Raw genomic sequence first — 18,512 nt, 5'->3', positions numbered from 1 at the left:
AAGAGGAAAGGCCAAGCGAGGCATGAAACTTCCAGACTTGGCACCTCACTTTCTGCCCCAAGCTACTCTTCCCAGTTCGGAGTGCACACACACCGACATGCATCTTTGCACTTTGTTTCTGTCTGAAGAAGAGAAAAGGTGGTGCAGGAGAGGTAAGATTTAAAAATTACATTTACCCGGTGTGTCAAAGTGGCAGGCACTGAGGTGCTTTAAATAATTAGCAAAGCGGGCTCTGACTATGTGCCAGGCTGAATGCACTGCCATGCTTACCGTATTCAACTCTCATGACCTTGTGCGGTAAGTGTCATTATCCCTAGTTCACAGCTCCACTCCCTTCGCGGGAAGCAGAAGCACGGAGTTGCTAACTAACCCCAGCGAGCAGTCCAGCAGAGACCTGGACCCAGGCTTGCCCTTTGGTGTAATCACAGCCACCCTGTGAGATCGATGTTTTTGCTGTTTTACAAATGAGGATACTAAAAATCCAGAGACATTTGGTGATTTGCGCAAAGACACACAGCTAGTAGATTGCAGACCTGGGTTCAAACGTGTTTCAGACCCCAAATTTCGAGTTCTTCACCACTGCCTCTGGGATCCTTCGAAGGAAGCTCACTGAGGAGCGCACAGCTGACCTCTGCCAGGAGGCTCCTGCAGGGCGGGAGGGTCGCCGAGCCTGAGACTGCGGGGTCCGCTCAGGGCTGGGCCGTGTCTGCGCCAAAGTGACTTGAGGCCAGGGAAGCGGCTCTGCCCACAGTGCTTTGCACACAGCCCATGCGGGGCGAGGGGGTGCGAGGCTGCGGGTTGCCAAGGTGGAGCCGCCCTGCTGGAAGCCCTACGCCAACCACGTGGCTGCACTTCCCAGACGTGTGGGGTGGGGGGGTAGGCTGCCCACCCTGCCTCTGAGCCCTGGCCCGCCATGTGGAGGCCCCAGCCGGGTCGGAGCGGGCTCAGGGTCCCCCAGGATTCTGAGCCCCCCAGGCCTCGCCTCTCTGGCCTGGGCACTGGAGTTCACCAGCGCTGCGCTCACTGCTCCTGGGCTCCCCCCGTGGAGACGCCCCCGCCCTGGCCAACCCGGAGAGAGGCCTGGGGGTAAGCGGGAGGCGGGACTGTGGCTGCGGTGGGAACCGTTGGCCGCCCTTCGCGGTAAAGGACTTTTGAACCCGGGCGCGGATTCCTCCTGCCTGCTCTGTCCGCCTGCATCTCCCGGAGCTCCGTGGAGCCAGGGAGACATCCTCAGCCTCCACTGCGCGGCCTTGAAAGCGGGCGCACAATCCAGTCCCCGCCTTCTGTAATGGAGACGCCGAGAAGGTGCTGTGACAGTTCACAGCCACCGCGGCCAGCACTGAGATCAGGGCTCGGGAAGCTGCTCTCTGCGCTCGCTGACTCTCCCCTCAGCCGTCGCAAAAGCCTCCGGAGAGGGTTTCCTGCGTCGCCGTCAGTTCCCAGAGGAAGGCCAGGGGCACAGACAGGTTACATCACCTGCGCGGCCTCCCCAGCCAGGATTCGAGCCCTGGCCCTCTCCTTCTCCTGATGGGTGCTGTGGCCTGAGCCTGAGCGGTTGATCCTTTTGGGTCAGTTCTCCAGACTTCTCACCAAGGAGGATGTTTCCTAAGGAAGGCAGCAGAGACCACCCGGGGATGTCCAAGGCTGAAATGAAAGCAGCCCCCGCTCTTGGAAGCAGGCCCTTACCATCTGCTCAGCAACTGGCTCTCTACAGTGCGCCTGCCCTGGGCCCGCGCTGAGTCCACGGAGACAGGGAGGCAGCGCCTGCCAGCCCTGTGTGCCCGAGGAGGAAAACCAAGGCTGGGGAGGGCGCTGTCTGCTCACACAGTGAGTGATGGGAAAGCAGCCCAGCACCCTGTGAAAGGCGGTGGGGACCTGCCTGGTGAGGACATGCAGTGGGGGTGAGGGGTAGGGTTGGTGAAAAGGAACATAGCTGTTCCTGGAAGCCCAGCCACGCCACCTCAAGTCGCCTTTCCTAGGGGAAAGGGGCCGCCTAGCAGGAGGCAAGTATTGGCATTCATTCCAGGGAGGAGAGACGGGGCTGGAGAACATGGCTGGCCCGTACGTGTGCTTGGTCGCTGCTTGGTCCTTGGAGGGTCCTGCAGTGCCCGGAGCACACTACTGGGTGGTCTCTTTCTGCCCCGCGGTGATGGTTTGCACGTGCTGCTTCTAAAAGAGCTACGCCCAGCTGAAGATGGCTTGTCTTGTTCTGCTCAGCCCCCTGCCAGGGCTCTGCACTCTTGGTGAGTCATCCCAAACATAGTCTGAGCAGTGTCTGTGTCTTCCTGATGCGGTGGGGTAGTGCCTTCCCTGGGTCTCTACCAGACACCTTGTTAGCCTACGTGGAAGCCCATCTCTGTCATTTGACCTTGTCTGCACACTTCACTCTTTGGTGGTGCCCTTTCCTGAGCTATGAACACCACCGAATTCAGACAGGAATTGTCTGGGTCTAGCAGGTACTTCCTTGCCTTGCCTCGCCACCCAAATGCTGAATCCAAATGCAGCTGTGGGTGGCTTGGGGGACAGAGCACCTAATTCAGCCCCCAGGGAAGAAATGGAACCTGCTGCACTGTCTCAGTGCATTGCCTCCCTCAAGACATCTCCACAAGCTCAGAGGATCCCCGCTTGTCTGGAAACATCCACTTCCTGGGGTCTAACTAAGGTAAACTGATTCTAGAATGTAGATTATGCTATGAGGGGTCTGACCACATCACTAGCCCTGGCCAGTGTGGCTCAGCTGGTTGGGCATTGTCCTGTGTGCACCAACCAGAAAGTTGCAGGTTCGATTCACAGTCAGGACACATGCCTGGGTTGTGGTTTGATCCTTGGTAGAGGGCATGCAGGAGGCAGCCATCCATACTTCCCTCTCATATCGATGCCTCTCTCTCTCTCTCTCTCTCTCTCTCTCTCTCTCTCTCTCTCCCCCACTCCTCTCTCTCTCTCCCTCTCCCCCTCTTCCTCTCTCTCTCTCTCTCTCTCTCTCTCTCTCTCTCTCTTCCTCTCTCTCTCTAAAACCAATAAAAAACCTTTAAAAAATATTCCATAGAACTCTACTCAGTTTTGCTTCTCCAGGACCAATTGCTCTCCTATGACTTCACACAAACTATTTTATCAAAAACAATGCAAAAAGGAGCACTGACTACTTTATGGGCATGCAGTCAAGAAAAATGACACAGTCCAGAAAGTTTTTTTTAATTGCTACCCTCAAAAATATTCACCCCAAACCTGCTTAAACATACCACACACACACACACACACACACACACACACACACACACAACATTGTCTAATCAGCTATAAACTTGTTCAGACCTAAATTGAATTCTAGGCCTTCAAAAAAACTCAACATGCAGGTCTTTATATTTAATAAGTTTATTCTTATTATGAATTTGTGAAAGATTTATTTGACAATTCTGGATATTTATTCTTAAAATATGGGTTTTCCGTAAAATTTAAAGGAGATTATGAATATCTTGGTTACCTTTATATTACATTACCAGATGACTACCAAATCCATCTGGGAATTGGCTTCTCAATCCACAAGTTCAAAAGAACAAATATGTATCAATTCCTCTGCCTATTATTTCTGCCACTTTAAAACATAAGTAAGGGCCCTGACCGGTGTAGTGCATTTGGCTGGGCATCATCCTGTTCACAGAGAGGTTGCCAATTTGATTCCCCTTCAGGGCACAAGCCTAGGTTATATGCTTGATCCCCAATAGGGGGCATGCAGGAGACCACTGATCCATGTTTCACTCTCACATCAATGTTTCTCTCTCTCTCTCTCAGTCTCCCTTCCTTTTCTCTATAAAAAAAAGTCAATAAAAATTTTAATAAAAAATAGACCATATCTTAAAATATATATAGGTGCAGCTTTAATTGGTTTGGCTCAGTGGATAGAGCATCAGCCTGCAGACTGAAAGGTCTCAGGTTCCATTCCGGTCAAGAGCATGTACCTTGGTGTGGGCACATCCCCAGTAGGAGGTGTGCAGGAGGCAGCTGCTCGATGTTTCTCTCTCATCGATGTTTCTAACACTCTATCCCTCTCCCTTCCTCTCTGTAAAAAAGCAACTATATATATATATATATATATATATATATATATATATATATATGCAGGGTAGGTGAGAGTAAAGGGTAAAGAGAGCCAAATATGTGGTGATAAAAGAGGATTTGACTTTGGGTGCTAGGCACACAATGCAACATATGGATCATGTATCATAGAAATGTACACTTGAAACCCATATGACCCTATGAACCAATGTCACACCACTACATTTAATACAATAAATACAGGTACAATAGTGTTTATAGTAGTCATGCTGTTACTATTGTTTATGACAAGTTGATCTTGGGGAATTCTTTAAGAGACCATTTCTCCAATTATTGGAATTGAAGAAAGACTTAATTTAAAACTTGGTAGTTTTTAATTGCTTATGAAAATCTGTTAAAGGCTATTGGCTTTCTGTACAGTGTTTGGGGAGACAGTCTTCCATCAATGCTAAAATAATACTTCCGGATTGAATAAGGAAACATCTGCAATTCATTTGAATTGAAATAATGAAAGATTCCAATTTGCAATTGAGTAGGAGAGCACTTCAGGTATGAGAACATAGATTGTGAAGAAATAAAGTATATTTCTAAGACTCTAACAAAGCAATGTGAATCATCACTGCTGTGGTTACTAATTGATATCTACTCCCCCAAATCCTTTTCATTTTTTTTCTTTTTTGCTTCTCATTTTCCATGGAGAAAATCAGATGTCTGTCTCTCCTCAGGCTTCAGGGAATTTTGCATGGACAGATTCCAAGGTTGAATGTCCTGGGCATGTTGTGCTCTGCTTAGACCCTCTTCCTAGGACAGAAATGGTTTGAGCTACTCTTCCCCCAATAGTCCAATTTACAGTCTACGTCCACAGTCAGAGGGCTAGCTGGGATCAGGTTGCCAGGAAATATGTTCAGTATGTACCCACTGCATGTCAATAAGCATCTCTCTTTGTAACTCAGGAATTACACACAGCCTAAAATAGAGAGGAAATTAGGTGGAACTCAAATACTGAGTGTTGGGATAATGTCCCTTTTCCTGGTTGTGCAAAGAAATTCTATGCAGAGCTTCTCAACTTGGTGACATTCCTAAGGTCTAGAGTCAATCTTCTCAAAATCTGATGCTCCCTCCCATTTGAGATGGCTGGACACCCCTTGATGTGCCTGGAAAGCCTGGCCCAGAGGATAAGGAGGCCCAGTGTGGCTGACTGTGGCCCTGCCTACATTTTCTTCCTCCAACCTTCCTCCTACTAATGAGGTATGGGCAAGATTGCAGCGTCTGACTCTCAAAAACCTTTGTAACCTGCAGATTTTACAGGAAACTAGGATATTCTTGGTCAGCTCTGTAGATATTCATTTGGGAAGGCACAGAAAAGCTGGGGGAATCCAGGTGGTCAGGATGCTGAGTATTGGATCTGAGTCACAGTTCACACACAGGTGACCATGAGGCATTGATTTCAGATCTGTGGTGGTGCCTTTATCACCTCAGTTGCTAGTCCTGCTGGAAGTCATACTCAGAAGCCATTAAGCCAGCTGACTACAACCCAGATCTAGGAGAGGAAATGAATTAATTACACAAAGTCCTCAAAGCTTATCCAGCTTACTGCTGAACTCCAACAGAATGGCAAGTGGAACATGAGATACCTTGGTTTTAAATTTGAGAAAGGACAGCAGTAACTGTGGAAGTAGTAGTAGCAGCAGCAGCATTAAAAACAGCTATCATTTATTGAGAAAGAGGAAATGCTGAAGAGAGAAAATTGTGAGTCAGGAATTGGAAGCCATCTTCACAGGTTACAAAATTATGCATCTTTTCCTTATGTTTTTTGCTCTCCCAGGACCAGCCTGGGAAACATTTACTGATTTCTCACCTGTTGAACCAACTGTAATACTTAGTGTAAGGAATAGACCCAAACTGAGATTGCCATGTATACTTTAAAAAACTAAACACACACACACACACACACACACACACACACACACACACACACACACCAGTGTCCCCATCCACACACACACACACACACACCAGTGTCCCCATCCAGCTTAGCAAGTCTTCCTCTTCTTGCCTCTAAGTGATTCCTTAGAAACTTCCATATTCTCCATTGTGAGGCTATGAAGTTCCTTTTCCTGCCTCCCCCAACTCTCACAACCCCTTCCAGAGATCTTTCTGTGGGAAAATAATAAGCTTAGGAAGAAGTTTCCATTGTCTGCTTTCTTGGCATCCCTCTTGTCTTCCGGTATGTTTTTCCTTCACCATGAATTGCTATATATTTTTTGACAACTAACCTTTGCTGGTGTAGAGTTTTTTTTTACTTTTTATTGATTAAGATATTACATATGTGTACCCTCTACACCCCCGCCCCGCTCAACCCCTCCCCCCCCCCCCCCCCCCCGTTGTCCGTGTCCATTGGTTAGGCCTATATGCTTGCATATAAGTCCTTTGGTTGACCTTTCCCCCTTGCCCCCACCCTCCCCTACCTTCCCTCCAAGGCCCAACAGTCCAATCAATGCCTCTCTGTCTCTGGATCTGTTTTTGTTCATCAGTTTATGTTGTTCATTATATTCCACAAATGAGTGAGATCATGTGGTGTTTATCCGCTGCTGGTGTAGAGTTTTGGAAATAGAATTTTAGTGGGAGGTGAACTTGGACCTAGAGAAGGATAAAGAAAAACAATGTATTTTCATTCTCATAGGGTAACAACCCTTCTAAGTGAGTTATCCTTAGAGATTTTACCTGCCTCCTATCACAGAAGTGGAGATATTTGGGGCCCCATTTCTCTACCCTGGGGAGAGAAACAACATGTACATTGGAATACTCTTTAAGAATCAGATTTCCTTTCTTACCCTTTCTCCATCCTCTCACTTGGGTTGGACAAGGCTTCGCTTCAGGAATCATTCATTCACTGGCCTCTCTCCAGCCTCCTCTTCCCAAAGAATCCTGCAGTTTTCTACACATGTATCTTTACCATAAGTGCTGGGGCCTTGCTGAAGTGGAGCTAGGTGAACACGTCCTCACGCTTCATTGTCATCCCTCTAATTATTTAATTGGAAATAAAATCCAGAGCAAAGAGCTCCAAAAATATGCATAAACTCATTGTTTCATGTGAATTAGATAAAACTATTGACCAAGGTGCACTTTACAGCACTCTTTAAGGCTGAATAAATGCCTCAAGCCTTCATTTAGTGTCAGTGAATTCCAGGGAGTAATAATGTAGAGTGATTTCAAAGTAGTTTATGCACCATTTTCACCCATGCATTTCCAGAGAAATAAACATAACTTATAGATTTTCTTTACCTCCTTTCAATGATGGTCATGTGGACCATTTATATTACCAAGCAAATATGTACCACTTAAAATACTGGAAAACCTTCAAAATAGGAATTTCTAGCTTCCTCCTACCCATATTTGCTTTTTTGTTATGTCAGTCATTTAATACATAAGACAAAGCATTGGTTGGATTTACAAAATGTCAGAAATTCTTTTCTTTGGGGATTTTTTTTCCCTGAAATCAATAGGATAAATCTAATTAGGGGGCAGAAAGATGAAACTGAGAGAGGAAATGTCATCTGATGGCCAGATTCTCAATACATCTCTCCCCTCCTTGATAAATCTTAGCTATTTTCTGCTTGAGATTTGGAAGGTCAAGATCCCTTACCCCCAACTTAAGTACCAGAAACATTATTTTATACCAACTGGAATCTAGGTTTTAGTACCTCCAAGGAGACATAGTCTAAGATATGTCCTTTTTATTTAAGAAAAGAAAGGCCAGGCAAAAGAAAAATGCCTTCCATTTAGAGTTTAAGGTTTTCCAGAATGTCCACATCCTGGAATAGATGCTTTTATATTTAGAACATGTAATAGATTTTTTTTTAATGGCTTGCATGGGCAGATGCTTTTTCTTGGGAAAGGCAAACTTCCTGTTCTCTAAATAACAGCGAAAGAAGGGCCTAAGGAATGTTCTGCTCAACAGTTTAATGGAATTAGACTTGAGGACTCTGTTCCCAAACCACTCACACACCTTCCTTCTCTTATCTGACTATAGTTTCTAAGGGACCACAACTCCCTGTGGCTACTTCTTCATCTTAATTTGCTCTTGTTGGCACTGGTGTCTCTTTCTTTATCCTTTTAGTCTCCTCTGATTTCACATAAGTGTCTGGGGACAAGTTTTTCACGTTGTGGGTTGTTTTTTTAGGTGTTTAAGGCATTTTTTTTTTGACATTTCTAATCCCCACCCGTTCTTTAAACAAGTGATGGGGGGATGAGAGAGGGAGAGAGAGAGAGGTTAATGGAGCATCCAGTCATAAGACAATTGATGGCTAAATACAGTGATTCTCATACATGGACCTGTGAGAACCCTCAGCGTGGAGCCTTGGTCATTACATGAGTTGCCCTTAGCCAAACTACTTAAAGGTGTGCACACATGCAGAAAGAGAAATGATAAGTTAAAACACGACAGCAGTTTGAGAAGCTTTCTTTGAAAAAAATCAGTGGCTAAATCAGAAATTAAGGGAGAATTCCCCCCCATCACCCCCAAATATATGGGGATTTCCCAACCCTGAACCCCAGCTTAATCCTAGGCGACAGCTTTCTGATGAGGAGGACTGGGAAGTTATGAGGGGACTGGCCAGGGCCCGGAGGGAAGAGAAGGGAACACAGAGCGAAAGCCCAAGGAGAAAAGAACTCACTTGCTGGGAAAGTCCTCGCACATTCTTTTCTTCTTCTCAGCGAAATCCTTCCCTGGCCTCCTTGGACCGCAGGCGCCCGGGGGAGAGGCGTTCAGGGCCTCGCTGCCTCGCTGGGTTCCGGGGAAGGTCCCAGAACTGCGAGAGAGAATCAAACTAACACCGCGCGCACCTTTTCCTTTAAAGCGGCTCTTCGCCAAGCCCCGTCCACCACCTTGTTCCAACACTGGATAAAACCCAGGCTGTTTCCTCTCCTCACGTCGCGGTTCTGCTTTGCCCCCTTTAGCGGGCCACACAGCCGATTTATCTAAAGCTCACGGATTGCCCTCGCCAGTGTAATGGTGCGGGGGAGAGGGAGGTGCTGAGGGAGTGGGGCGCTCTCTACCACTCAAAGGCCTTTCTTCCCTTAGGAGCAGAGAGTTGAACTGCGAGAAAGAACCCCAGAATCCCCCGCGAAAATGCGTGGGGGCCCCTGTGGAAGGAGTCAACTTTCAGGCTGTTAAAGACCTCAAGTCATCAGCATCAGCTGCGGCCCTAAGGGGGCCATCCAGCGCCTCTAAGTGGCTTAGCGCACAAACCAGCTCCCCAGACGGCCGCCGCCACTCCACCGGCTCTGCCAGCACCTTCCGCCACCGGCTGGACGGGACATCGCTCCGGCGCACATCTCGGTAATCATTTTTACTTTGACTCCACCTCCCCCCCCCCACACACACACACACATACACACATACACACACACCCGGAGGTCTTAGAATGCCGGCCAACCCCAACGCGGGACCCCCTCAGGGACTATGCAGAACGCGCGGGGCAGAGGGCGGAACAGTGAGGACTCTAACCTGGGTTCGGCCCACCCATCTTCCCCTCACCCCTTCCCCCATCCGGTACTGGTGTCCCGGGACCAGACGAACCCTGTAAATCCCCTTAGGTCTGGCAGCATCGCCACGCTATCTGCCTTGCCCCGTCTCTGGCTCAGCAGAGAGAGTGGGCCAAATTCTCACCAAAGCGCATCCTTTCCGATGCTGCTAGGAAGAGCTTGGTGGGGTGAGCGCTCCTGGCGAGAGCTGGAGCTGGTTTAACAGCCCCCGGCAACTGGCTGCGCGAACCAGTGCCGGCTCAGTGGCCAGAGAATCCCTTGGGCTCACCCGCAGCCCCCCTCCCCTGTACAGAACTCAGACCCCAGGAAATGCGCGCGGGTCGGGTCGGGTCGGTGCGGCGCCGGGGGTCCATCTTTCTGTCAGAGGTTCTCCAAGTGCCCAGGGAAACGGGAAAAGGCCCTTTCCAGTTCTGTTGGTACTTCCCTTTCGGACCCCTGAACTGATTTCCCGTCCTACCAGTCCCAGAGGGGCGATGCATTAGGAGGAGGCGGGCCAGCCGTGCTCGGAGAGGCGCTCTCTGCCACCTGGGGAAGGCGCTCCGGCCCGAGGGCTGCGGGCAGGCCCTAGAGATCGCTTCCAGGCAGACAGCGCCGGAGGGAGCGCCCAGCCCAGCAAAGAGTTAAAGGGAGGGGACGTGGGCTGTCACGCGTCATTGGGCAGATTATGTGCAGCAAACAAAAAGTGTGTGTCTGCGTGCCAGTCAGTCACTGCATCGGGTCCATCTGTACAACTCTCATTCTCTCTCTCTCTCTCTCTCTCTCTCTCTCTCTCTCTCTCCCTCTCCCTCTCCCTCTCCCTCTCCCTCTCCTCTCACTCTCCCATCATTTCACTCTCCCCATCTCTCCAGCTCTCTTCCCTCTCTTTAGGCAGAGCCTACTAGACAGCAACACTAACACCTCCTGACATGGAAATACACTGATACAATAGGCGGAAGAAACACTCCGTAGCATCTCCGGGTTCCAGGTGGCGTTTTTGGCCGTTGCATCCCGACCCGATTACTGGTAAGTCTGTTTGCATTGATGTGGGAGGGGGAGGGGAGGAAGGCAGGTTTGGTGGGGAGAGTGGAAAATTCTGTCCCTCGGTTTCCTCAGTATCCAGAAGAGGGGGGGAAATCGTTGTGGAGGGGATCTCTGCTGCCAATAAGATGATACAAAGGGAGGAGCTGGGAGAGAGCACTTTGCCCGAGAAGCGAGCGACGGCGGGGCGCGCGGCCGCCAGACAATGCCTGCCTCCGGGGGAGGGAGAGCGGCCGGCTCCGGGAAGGATGCTCGGGCGGGTGAGAGCCCGGGGCCTGGAGGAGGATGCGGAGCTGGGAGCGGTTGGGTGGCACAGCCCGCCGCGCCGCGCGGAGGAGCCAGCCCGGGCTCTCCCCTCGCCCAGCGCGCATTGTGGCCGGCTGGGAGCTCCGGGCGGCGGCGCGGCCCCCGTCAGCGCGGCGCGGCGAGGATCTTTTCTCCGTATTGTTCGGTGGAACTGCATGTTAATGATCGTGCCCCTGCTGTCGCCCGACGTGACGGGGCGACCTCCAGGCACAATGAAACGCTTGTGTGAAAGAGACTTTTAAAAGGAGAAATTGGGGCATAAAACGCGGAACTGGAAAAACTGAAAAGGAGAGAACAGGATTTCGTTGAAAAGGAGATGAGAGGTTCTGGAGGATTTTTAAACATATATATTTAGATTTTCAATCGGAGGTTAGAAAGACTACTCTGTGTGGGGTAAAAATGCCCAGAGATAGACGCTGTAGCAGAAAGTAAGTTTCTCCTTTAGGGTTATTTCTCTTATTTCTGTCTGGCAGATACAGCCCAATACTTGACATTTGGGGGCTGCAGCAGCGTGAATGGGAAAAAAAAAAAAAAAAAAGGCTGACCAAAGTTTCACGCTCTGTTAACTGGGAAGAAAAAAAAAAAAAAGCACTACCTTGTAATCACATTTGCAAGATTAATTGGTTAATAGACATTAAGATAAAAATGGACATCACTAATATCCGTAATGAACAGCTTCTCAGGAAAAGAATTACGCCTACACTTTCCCGCTACTTAAATTACACAAAACATACATCAATGACTGCCTATGTTGGCATTAGGAGGGAAAACCCAACGTGGGGGGGGGGGTCTTTGAATCAATCAGAAAGAGTGAACAAAGCAGTTAGTTCAAAGCTAGCTTAAATTTTAAATACCAGCTCTAGTTATGTTTTTTAAATGATACACCTTGTAGGCACTGTCCAGTGGCAAGGGAGAAAAATGTCAAATGACAGCTTAATAGAGAGCCCTCCATCCAGGCATTACTCTCTCAATTGCTGCGAATGAAACAGCTGGAGAGTCCACCCACGGCTTCCCTAGCGGGGCTGCCACCTCTGGCCCAGATAGGGTCGGATCTGGGGGAGCGAGAACTCACCAGTCATTACCCACGCGGTATCTCAAACGGGGGACACTTCTGGCTTGCCCTGTACCTTCTCCCTTCATGAGGCACACGCGACTCAATCCACCCCTTGTATGGCAAGGTAACTGGGATTCACCCTCCTCCATAAATAAGCATGTCGAGAAGCAAATAATTACCTCTGCTTGCTGCTTTTGATTAAAGCCTCGGAGGGACAGTGTTGGATTATGGTAATGAGCCGACATACGTCCCCTCTCACCCCTCTCGGAGGCTGCAGAGAAAGGTTAGCTGACACGGAATCAGTGGCCCTGACACTCTACTTGAAATCCATTCGCCATGCTCGGCTGTCTCCACCTGTTCGCTAATGCTGCTTCCCTCTTTGGAAGAAAATGAAATAAAATCAGCCCGGGAGGAAGGGAAAGGAGCTTTCTCCCAAGCGTTAGAAGTTTCTTTCAGTCAAGAAAGTATATAAAAAATATGATTGTTCTCCCCCACTGTCACCCTTCCCAAATCCTGCCCCATCCACCCCCGAGTTACTGAAAAAAAAAATCTCTCTCCCTCTCTCTCTCTCTCTCTCTCTCTCTCTCTCTCTCTCTCCCTCCCTCCCCTTCTCTCTCTCTCTCTCCAGTCTACCCTGAGCTCCCACTACTCCAGGATCTTCTTAGAAAGTATTCCTGAGTTGGCATCTTCACACTATGCAGGGTGAATCTGCTATTGGCTTTATTTCTAAAATAAGAGCTAGACAAAATTCAAGAAAAATCTGTCGAGTAGTTAAAATGCTCTGTCTGGATTCATAAAGGCAAAAGGAAAAATGTAACTCCGTTTGGTGTCCTGTGTGTTTGTCTCCAGGGATGGAGGATTCAGGCATCCAGCGAGGCATCTGGGATGGAGATGCCAAGGCCGTCCAACAGTGTCTGACAGACATTTTCACCAGCGTGTACACCACCTGCGACATTCCTGAGAATGCCATATTCGGGCCCTGCGTCCTGAGCCATACCTCCCTGTACGACAGCATAGCTTTCATAGCTCTCAAGTCCACCGACAAAAGAACAGTTCCTTATATCTTCCGGGTAAGTCTTGGCCAATGCTCGCCAAGAATTGAAAAGGAAACTTAAACTCAAGTTATTGTCAACTGATTTTCTGAGAACAAATGATAAAATTTGATTTGAAATACCAGGTTTGTCTAAAGCAGTGCCTTAATTCTGGGCTTTCCTAGTGATTACCTTAACTCTGGGCATTTTCAGAAGATTGAGGCTATTTGCATAATAAGTACTTTCTGTAAGTATTTTTATCCTAAGTATTAGGCACAATTGCCTTCCAACTAGCAGGCCTTCTGTTCCCCTAAATAATATTACTCCTTCTGGAAAAGATATCTAGTGCCCGGAGTTGGGATTTACATAAAAATGTTAAAGAAGTATTTTTTTAAATCCTCACCCGAGGATATGTTTCCATTGATTTTAGAGAGTGGAAGAGAGAGGGAAAGACAGAGTGAAACATCGATGTGAGAGAAACACACTGATTGGCTGCCTCCTGCACATATGGTTTGACAATAAAATTACATTTAATCCATATGTTTAAGTTTAGAGATAAAAGCCCTCTTACTTTCTTTCCTTTCTCTACAAGTAAAAACTATTGTTTAAGTTAAAATTAGGAAGATGAGTGAAGCCACACAATAATGTCTGAGATCTAACCTTTTATTTCCAAAACGAACCAAATTCCCCAACATTTTTGTAATATGGGATAATTTAGAAGTAAATTCTCAAGAGGTTAACACTAATTTGAATTGGAAGAAAAATTCCTCATTTGATATTCAAGCAATATGTGAAAAAGACTACTGAAATAATCTATGATCCACGCAGACTTTCAAAGGATGACTCTCTTGCCTGCTGGATACATGCATGAGGGTGGGTGCCAACTTGGGTCAAGTTTTTGGAATCCTGATCTCAGATAATTCTTTGGAAAAGAATGACATGCAGGAAATGGCCCTGGTTCCTCTGGCTTCACTCTCTCACAAGAGTCTCCCTCCCCAAACCCCTTCCTTCTTGTATTCTTTCTTTTTTTCTCAATTGTAGGTGGACACCTCAGCTGCAAATGGTTCCTCGGAAGGTCTCATGTGGCTGCGTCTGGTGCAGTCAGCCAGAGAGAAAGAGGAGCAGAACCTGGAAGCCTATATAAAAAACGGACAGCTGTTCTACCGCTCTCTCCGCAGGATTGCCAAAGACGAGGAGTTGCTAGTTTGGTACGGCAAAGAACTGACTGAGTTACTCTTGCTCTGCCCCTCTAGACCCCACAGCAAAATGAATGGTAGGTTGGCTCCAGACCTGTGGGGGGGCCCTTAGCTAACCGCAGAGCAAAGCAGGGAGCGGCGGGGCTCACTCGCCGCCTGTGCGTGCCTCTCCCCCTTTTGGGCGTCTCTAAGGAAGCTTCCGAGATTAGTATGTAATGAAGCTGGGCAGGCAGGTGAGGAAAAGTCGTGGGGGTAGGAGAGTGGACACTTGGCTTAATTACTGCACTCCCCGCAATCGGGAGGGAAGGTTAGATCAGTCGCAAAGGATCTTCTCATTTCAGGCACCCAGGCCCTGAGAAACGAAGGTGGACTTGTGAAGGGGGTGATGATAAACTGGAGACGATGCTGAGTAATCACTTGGTGTGTGTGTGTGTGTGTGTGTGTGTGTGTGTGTGTGCGTGCGTGCGTGCGTGTGTGTGTGTGTGTGTGGCGTTTGCTCTCTAAGCAGGGTCGTCCCCTTACACATGCCTGGACTGCAGCCAACGTTTCCAGTTTGAATTTCCCTTTGTGGCGCACCTGCGCTTCCGCTGCCCCAAGAGAATTCACAGCGCGGAGAGGAGCCCCCCGGACGAGCAAGGCGGCGGCGTGGGCACCAAGGACCACGGGGGCGGCGGCGGCGGCAAGGACCAGCAGCGGCAGCCGCCGGAGGCGCCCTTGGGCCCAGGCCCCAAGTTCTGCAAAGCCGGCCCTCTCCACCACTACCCGGCCCCCTCCCCCGAGGGCAGCAACCCCCCGGCGACCGGCGGCGGCGGCACCAAGCCGTCCACGGACTTTCACAACCTGGCCCGGGAGCTGGAGAACTCCGGCGGAGGCGGCAGCTGCTCCCCGGTGCGGAGCCTGAGCAGCGGCGGCGGCGGCCACCAGGAGGCGGAGCTGAGTCCCGACGGCAGCGCCGCGAGCGGGGGCAAAGGGAAGAGGAAGTTCCCCGAGGAGGCGGCGGAGGGCGGCGGCGCGGGGCTGGTGGGGGGCCGCGGCCGCCTCGCCGAGCGGCCCCTGCCCGCCTCGCAGGAGGACCTGGTGTGCACGCCGCAGCAGTACCGCGCCGCGGGCAGCTACTTCGGCCTGGAGGACAGCGGGCGCCACTTCGCGCCGCCCAGCCCCGAGACGGGCGAGGCGAAGCGCAGCGCCTTCGTGGAGGTGAAGAAGGCGGCCCGCGCGGCCGGCCTGCAGGAGGAGGCCGCCGCCGACGGCGGGGCTCCAGCCGCCGACGACCAGGATGCGGGCGGCGGCGGCGGCGGCGGCTCCTCCACGCCCGTGGCCGCCTCGCCGGCCGGTGCGGAGAAGCTGCTGGTCCCGCGGCCCGGGGGCCCGCTGCCCGGCCGGCTGGAGGGCGGCAGCCCGGCGCGGGGCAGCGCCTTCACGTCGGTGCCGCAGCTGGGGGGCGGCGGCGGCGGCGCGGGCGCGGGCGGGGCGGGCGGGGCGGGCGGCGGCCCGGGCGCGGCGGCGGACGAGCGCAAAAGTGCCTTCTCGCAGCCGGCGCGCTCCTTCGCGCAGCTGCCGCCGCTGGTGCTGGGCCAGAAGCTGAGCGCGCTGGAGCCGTGCCACCCCGGCGACGGGGTGGGCCCCGCCAGACTCTACCCCGCCGCCGCCGACCCCTTGGCCGTGAAGCTGCAGGGAGCCGCCGACCTGAACGCCGGCTGCGCGGCCCTGCCCGGCGGCGGCCTCCCCAAGCAGAGCCCCTTCCTCTACGCCACCGCCTTCTGGCCCAAGAGCGCGGCGGCCGCGGCGGCGGCGGGGCCCCTGCAGCTGCAGCTGCCGTCGGCGCTCACGCTGCTGCCGCCGTCCTTCACGTCGCTGTGCCTGCCCGCGCAGAACTGGTGCGCCAAGTGCAACGCCTCCTTCCGCATGACCTCCGACCTGGTGTACCACATGAGGTCGCATCACAAGAAGGAGTACGCCATGGAGCCCCTGGTGAAGCGAAGGCGGGAGGAGAAGCTCAAGTGCCCCATTTGCAACGAGTCCTTCAGGGAGCGCCACCACCTCTCCAGGCACATGACCTCCCATAACTGACCCGGACGGGACCCCAGCTCTCCACGCGGCGCGTACACGCACAGTCAAGCCACCTGTAGGAGCACGCACGCGAGGGCATCCACCACCTCCTTGTGACCTGAAACACTGCACCCAGGGCGACAGTCTCACACTCACTTTCTCTCTCTCTCTCTCTCTCTCTCTCTCTCTCTCTCTCTCTCTCTCTCTCTGTCTCTCTCTCTCACACACACACACACACACACACACACACACATGCTCCTCCAGTCATCTCATTCAAATGTTTACCTTCGACCTACACCACACACACACACACACACACACACACACACACGAGACAGGATGGTGGATTTTTGATGGGTGGGTTGTTTGAGGGGTTTTCTTTTAAATGCACGCATTTTCACTTTCCCCAAAACAAAGATACATTTTTAAAAATGTCATATATTGCAACATATTGATGCATTTGTCATACGTTTCTACTTAAATTATTAAGCACTTACAGTTTAGATGTAATAATTGTATGTAAGGGCAAAATTTATTTTAGATATAAAGTAAAGGAGGAGGGTGAGATGCTTTCTGCATTTACTGATGACAGTTTGTGTTCTTATAAAAAGGGGGGTCAACATTCCATTTCCGTTTTCAGGGGGAAGCGCATGTATCATGAAATGATTATGGACTTCAATGAAGAATGTCATCATTATGTAAATATGTATTTCCTTTTAATACAAAGTGTAACTTTTGTGCCAGTGAAATGGAGTCTGAATAGTTATGTGTTCCTTTTATCCCTGGAAAGATTTATTAAACTTTATAGATTATCCGGGTATGTTGGATGCTTTGACAATAAATGACTATTTTCTTCAGAGCAATTATTTGGAAAGTGTTTTAAAATATGTTTTGTTTTTTTGTAGCCAAGAGCTACACTTTGAGTAGATACCATCTATTTTCACTGAGTCCCTGAAAAGAAGAGCTAGCAGCAGAGGGATGCTGAACACTGCCTCACTTGCATTTATTTACTCTAAGAGCCTAAAAGGGAAAAGACAAGATTTGATTATTATTTGGAAAATCTTTAGCTGGATCAAAGGACAAAGCATTTAAACAAAGATGCCTGTCACGAAGCTAACTTGTCATTAGGATGTCAGCATTCTTTTCAGCAGCAGGATAATTAGCATCTTTACAAGGGACCAGAGATAATTTTCAGGCCTGGATCAGGGAAACCAGATGAAAGGCCCAATTAAGGTTCTATTGGTGATGGCTATATGGAAGAGTATCTTGTCCTCTGGAACCCGTTAGCATTCTGTCACAACCCATTAAGAGACCCTATGGAGAGTTTCTTCAGAAACCAAGGCGAAAGGACCACAGTTGCCTGTACTGCAGGGCCCCGCTTTCCTTCTAAAGGCTTGAGCAGCTTCTGGAAAAACAAGAAAACAAAACTAGTTCTGGAGCATTATCATAACTTTCCTCCCTCTCCCTGCCTTTCCTCTTATGAAAAGTCCCTCTATAATCTTCATATTCTGACAGCAAATCTTAGTTAAATAGCGTGTATGTGAGAGTGTGTGGTATATCCAGCAACCATTGGATGCAAAGCCAAATGGATGATGATCCTTTAGGTCTTAGGATGGCATGAACTTAATCCATGGGCATCTTGAGAGTCCCTCTATGCATGTGTTAGTTACAGACATGACACTGATTTATCTATCAGAGGTGTTCTTTCCCCCCCCCCCTTCCTTCACATCTTGCCAACCCTCCCCTATCAGGAGGGCACTTATGAAAAGGCCTGAAATGGGAAACTTGCACATGATCTCACTGTAGACATTCAAAGCTTTTCCCCTAAAAGGATATTAAAGGCTTTATTGTGTTAAGTAATGATTAGGGCAGGGGGCAGGTAAAGTCTGGTGTAGGGCAAAGGGATGTAATGTGACTCAGATTGGTAAAAAGATGATTGACTTCCTTAAGATCATCCAAGTGCCTTCTGTACTACAAGTTGTTGAGGCCTGCTCTCTGTTTTGCTAGGCAACAGTTGGATGATCTGAAACACTAACCCCCAGCAAAGTGTGATGAGAAGAACAGCCCAAAATTCCAGTTCCAACTGCTATTCAGGACTAGTATGACCATGGGGCACTAATGAATCTCAGAAAAAAAATTTTCTTTAAAAACAAACACACCCCAGGCTGCTTGGGGCCTAACTTTTTTAAAAAAACAAAAAACTTGAATGTCCTTTCCTTGTGCCCTATCCTTCCAGAATCTTTTTCACTATGAAGGCTT

The 18,512-nt window shown here is 49.8% G+C and overlaps 1 protein-coding gene and 1 long non-coding RNA gene across 2 annotated transcripts; one reads left to right on the top strand and one right to left on the bottom strand.

Moving 5' to 3' along the window:
• Positions 1-6,538: 6,538 nt before the first annotated feature.
• LOC308514138 lies at positions 6,539-10,039 on the bottom strand. Its single transcript, XR_013995571.1, has 3 exons — positions 9,725-10,039; positions 8,730-8,864; positions 6,539-6,693 (listed from the first exon to the last, which is right to left on the bottom strand). It is a non-coding gene; the product is annotated as an uncharacterized lncRNA (long non-coding RNA).
• Positions 10,040-10,539: 500 nt separating this feature from the next.
• PRDM8 (PR/SET domain 8) lies at positions 10,540-17,116 on the top strand. Its single transcript, XM_081114165.1, has 4 exons — positions 10,540-10,602; positions 12,827-13,047; positions 14,050-14,281; positions 14,713-17,116. Exons 2-4 carry the CDS (start codon positions 12,829-12,831, stop codon positions 16,272-16,274), a joined length of 2,013 nt encoding a protein of 670 aa, XP_080970291.1. The 5' UTR covers positions 10,540-10,602; positions 12,827-12,828; the 3' UTR covers positions 16,275-17,116.
• The last annotated feature ends 1,396 nt before the right edge of the window (positions 17,117-18,512 follow it).

Source organism: Myotis nattereri (genome assembly GCF_964212035.1).
Source record: "Myotis nattereri genome assembly, chromosome: 1".
In the NCBI taxonomy this organism is placed as follows: domain Eukaryota; kingdom Metazoa; phylum Chordata; class Mammalia; order Chiroptera; family Vespertilionidae; genus Myotis; species Myotis nattereri.
Note: the sequence above shows the minus strand (reverse complement) of the source record. Positions and strands in the feature narration are given on the sequence as shown.

Coding starts and splice junctions, on each gene's coding strand:
- PRDM8 (XM_081114165.1), top strand. CDS start 12,829: ATGGAGGATTCAGGCATCCAGCGAGGCATCTGGGATGGAGATGCCAAG. Junction 13,048..14,049: donor CAGTTCCTTATATCTTCCGG/GTAAGTCTTGGC, acceptor TCTCAATTGTAG/GTGGACACCTCAGCTGCAAA. Junction 14,282..14,712: donor ACCCCACAGCAAAATGAATG/GTAGGTTGGCTC, acceptor CTCTCTAAGCAG/GGTCGTCCCCTTACACATGC.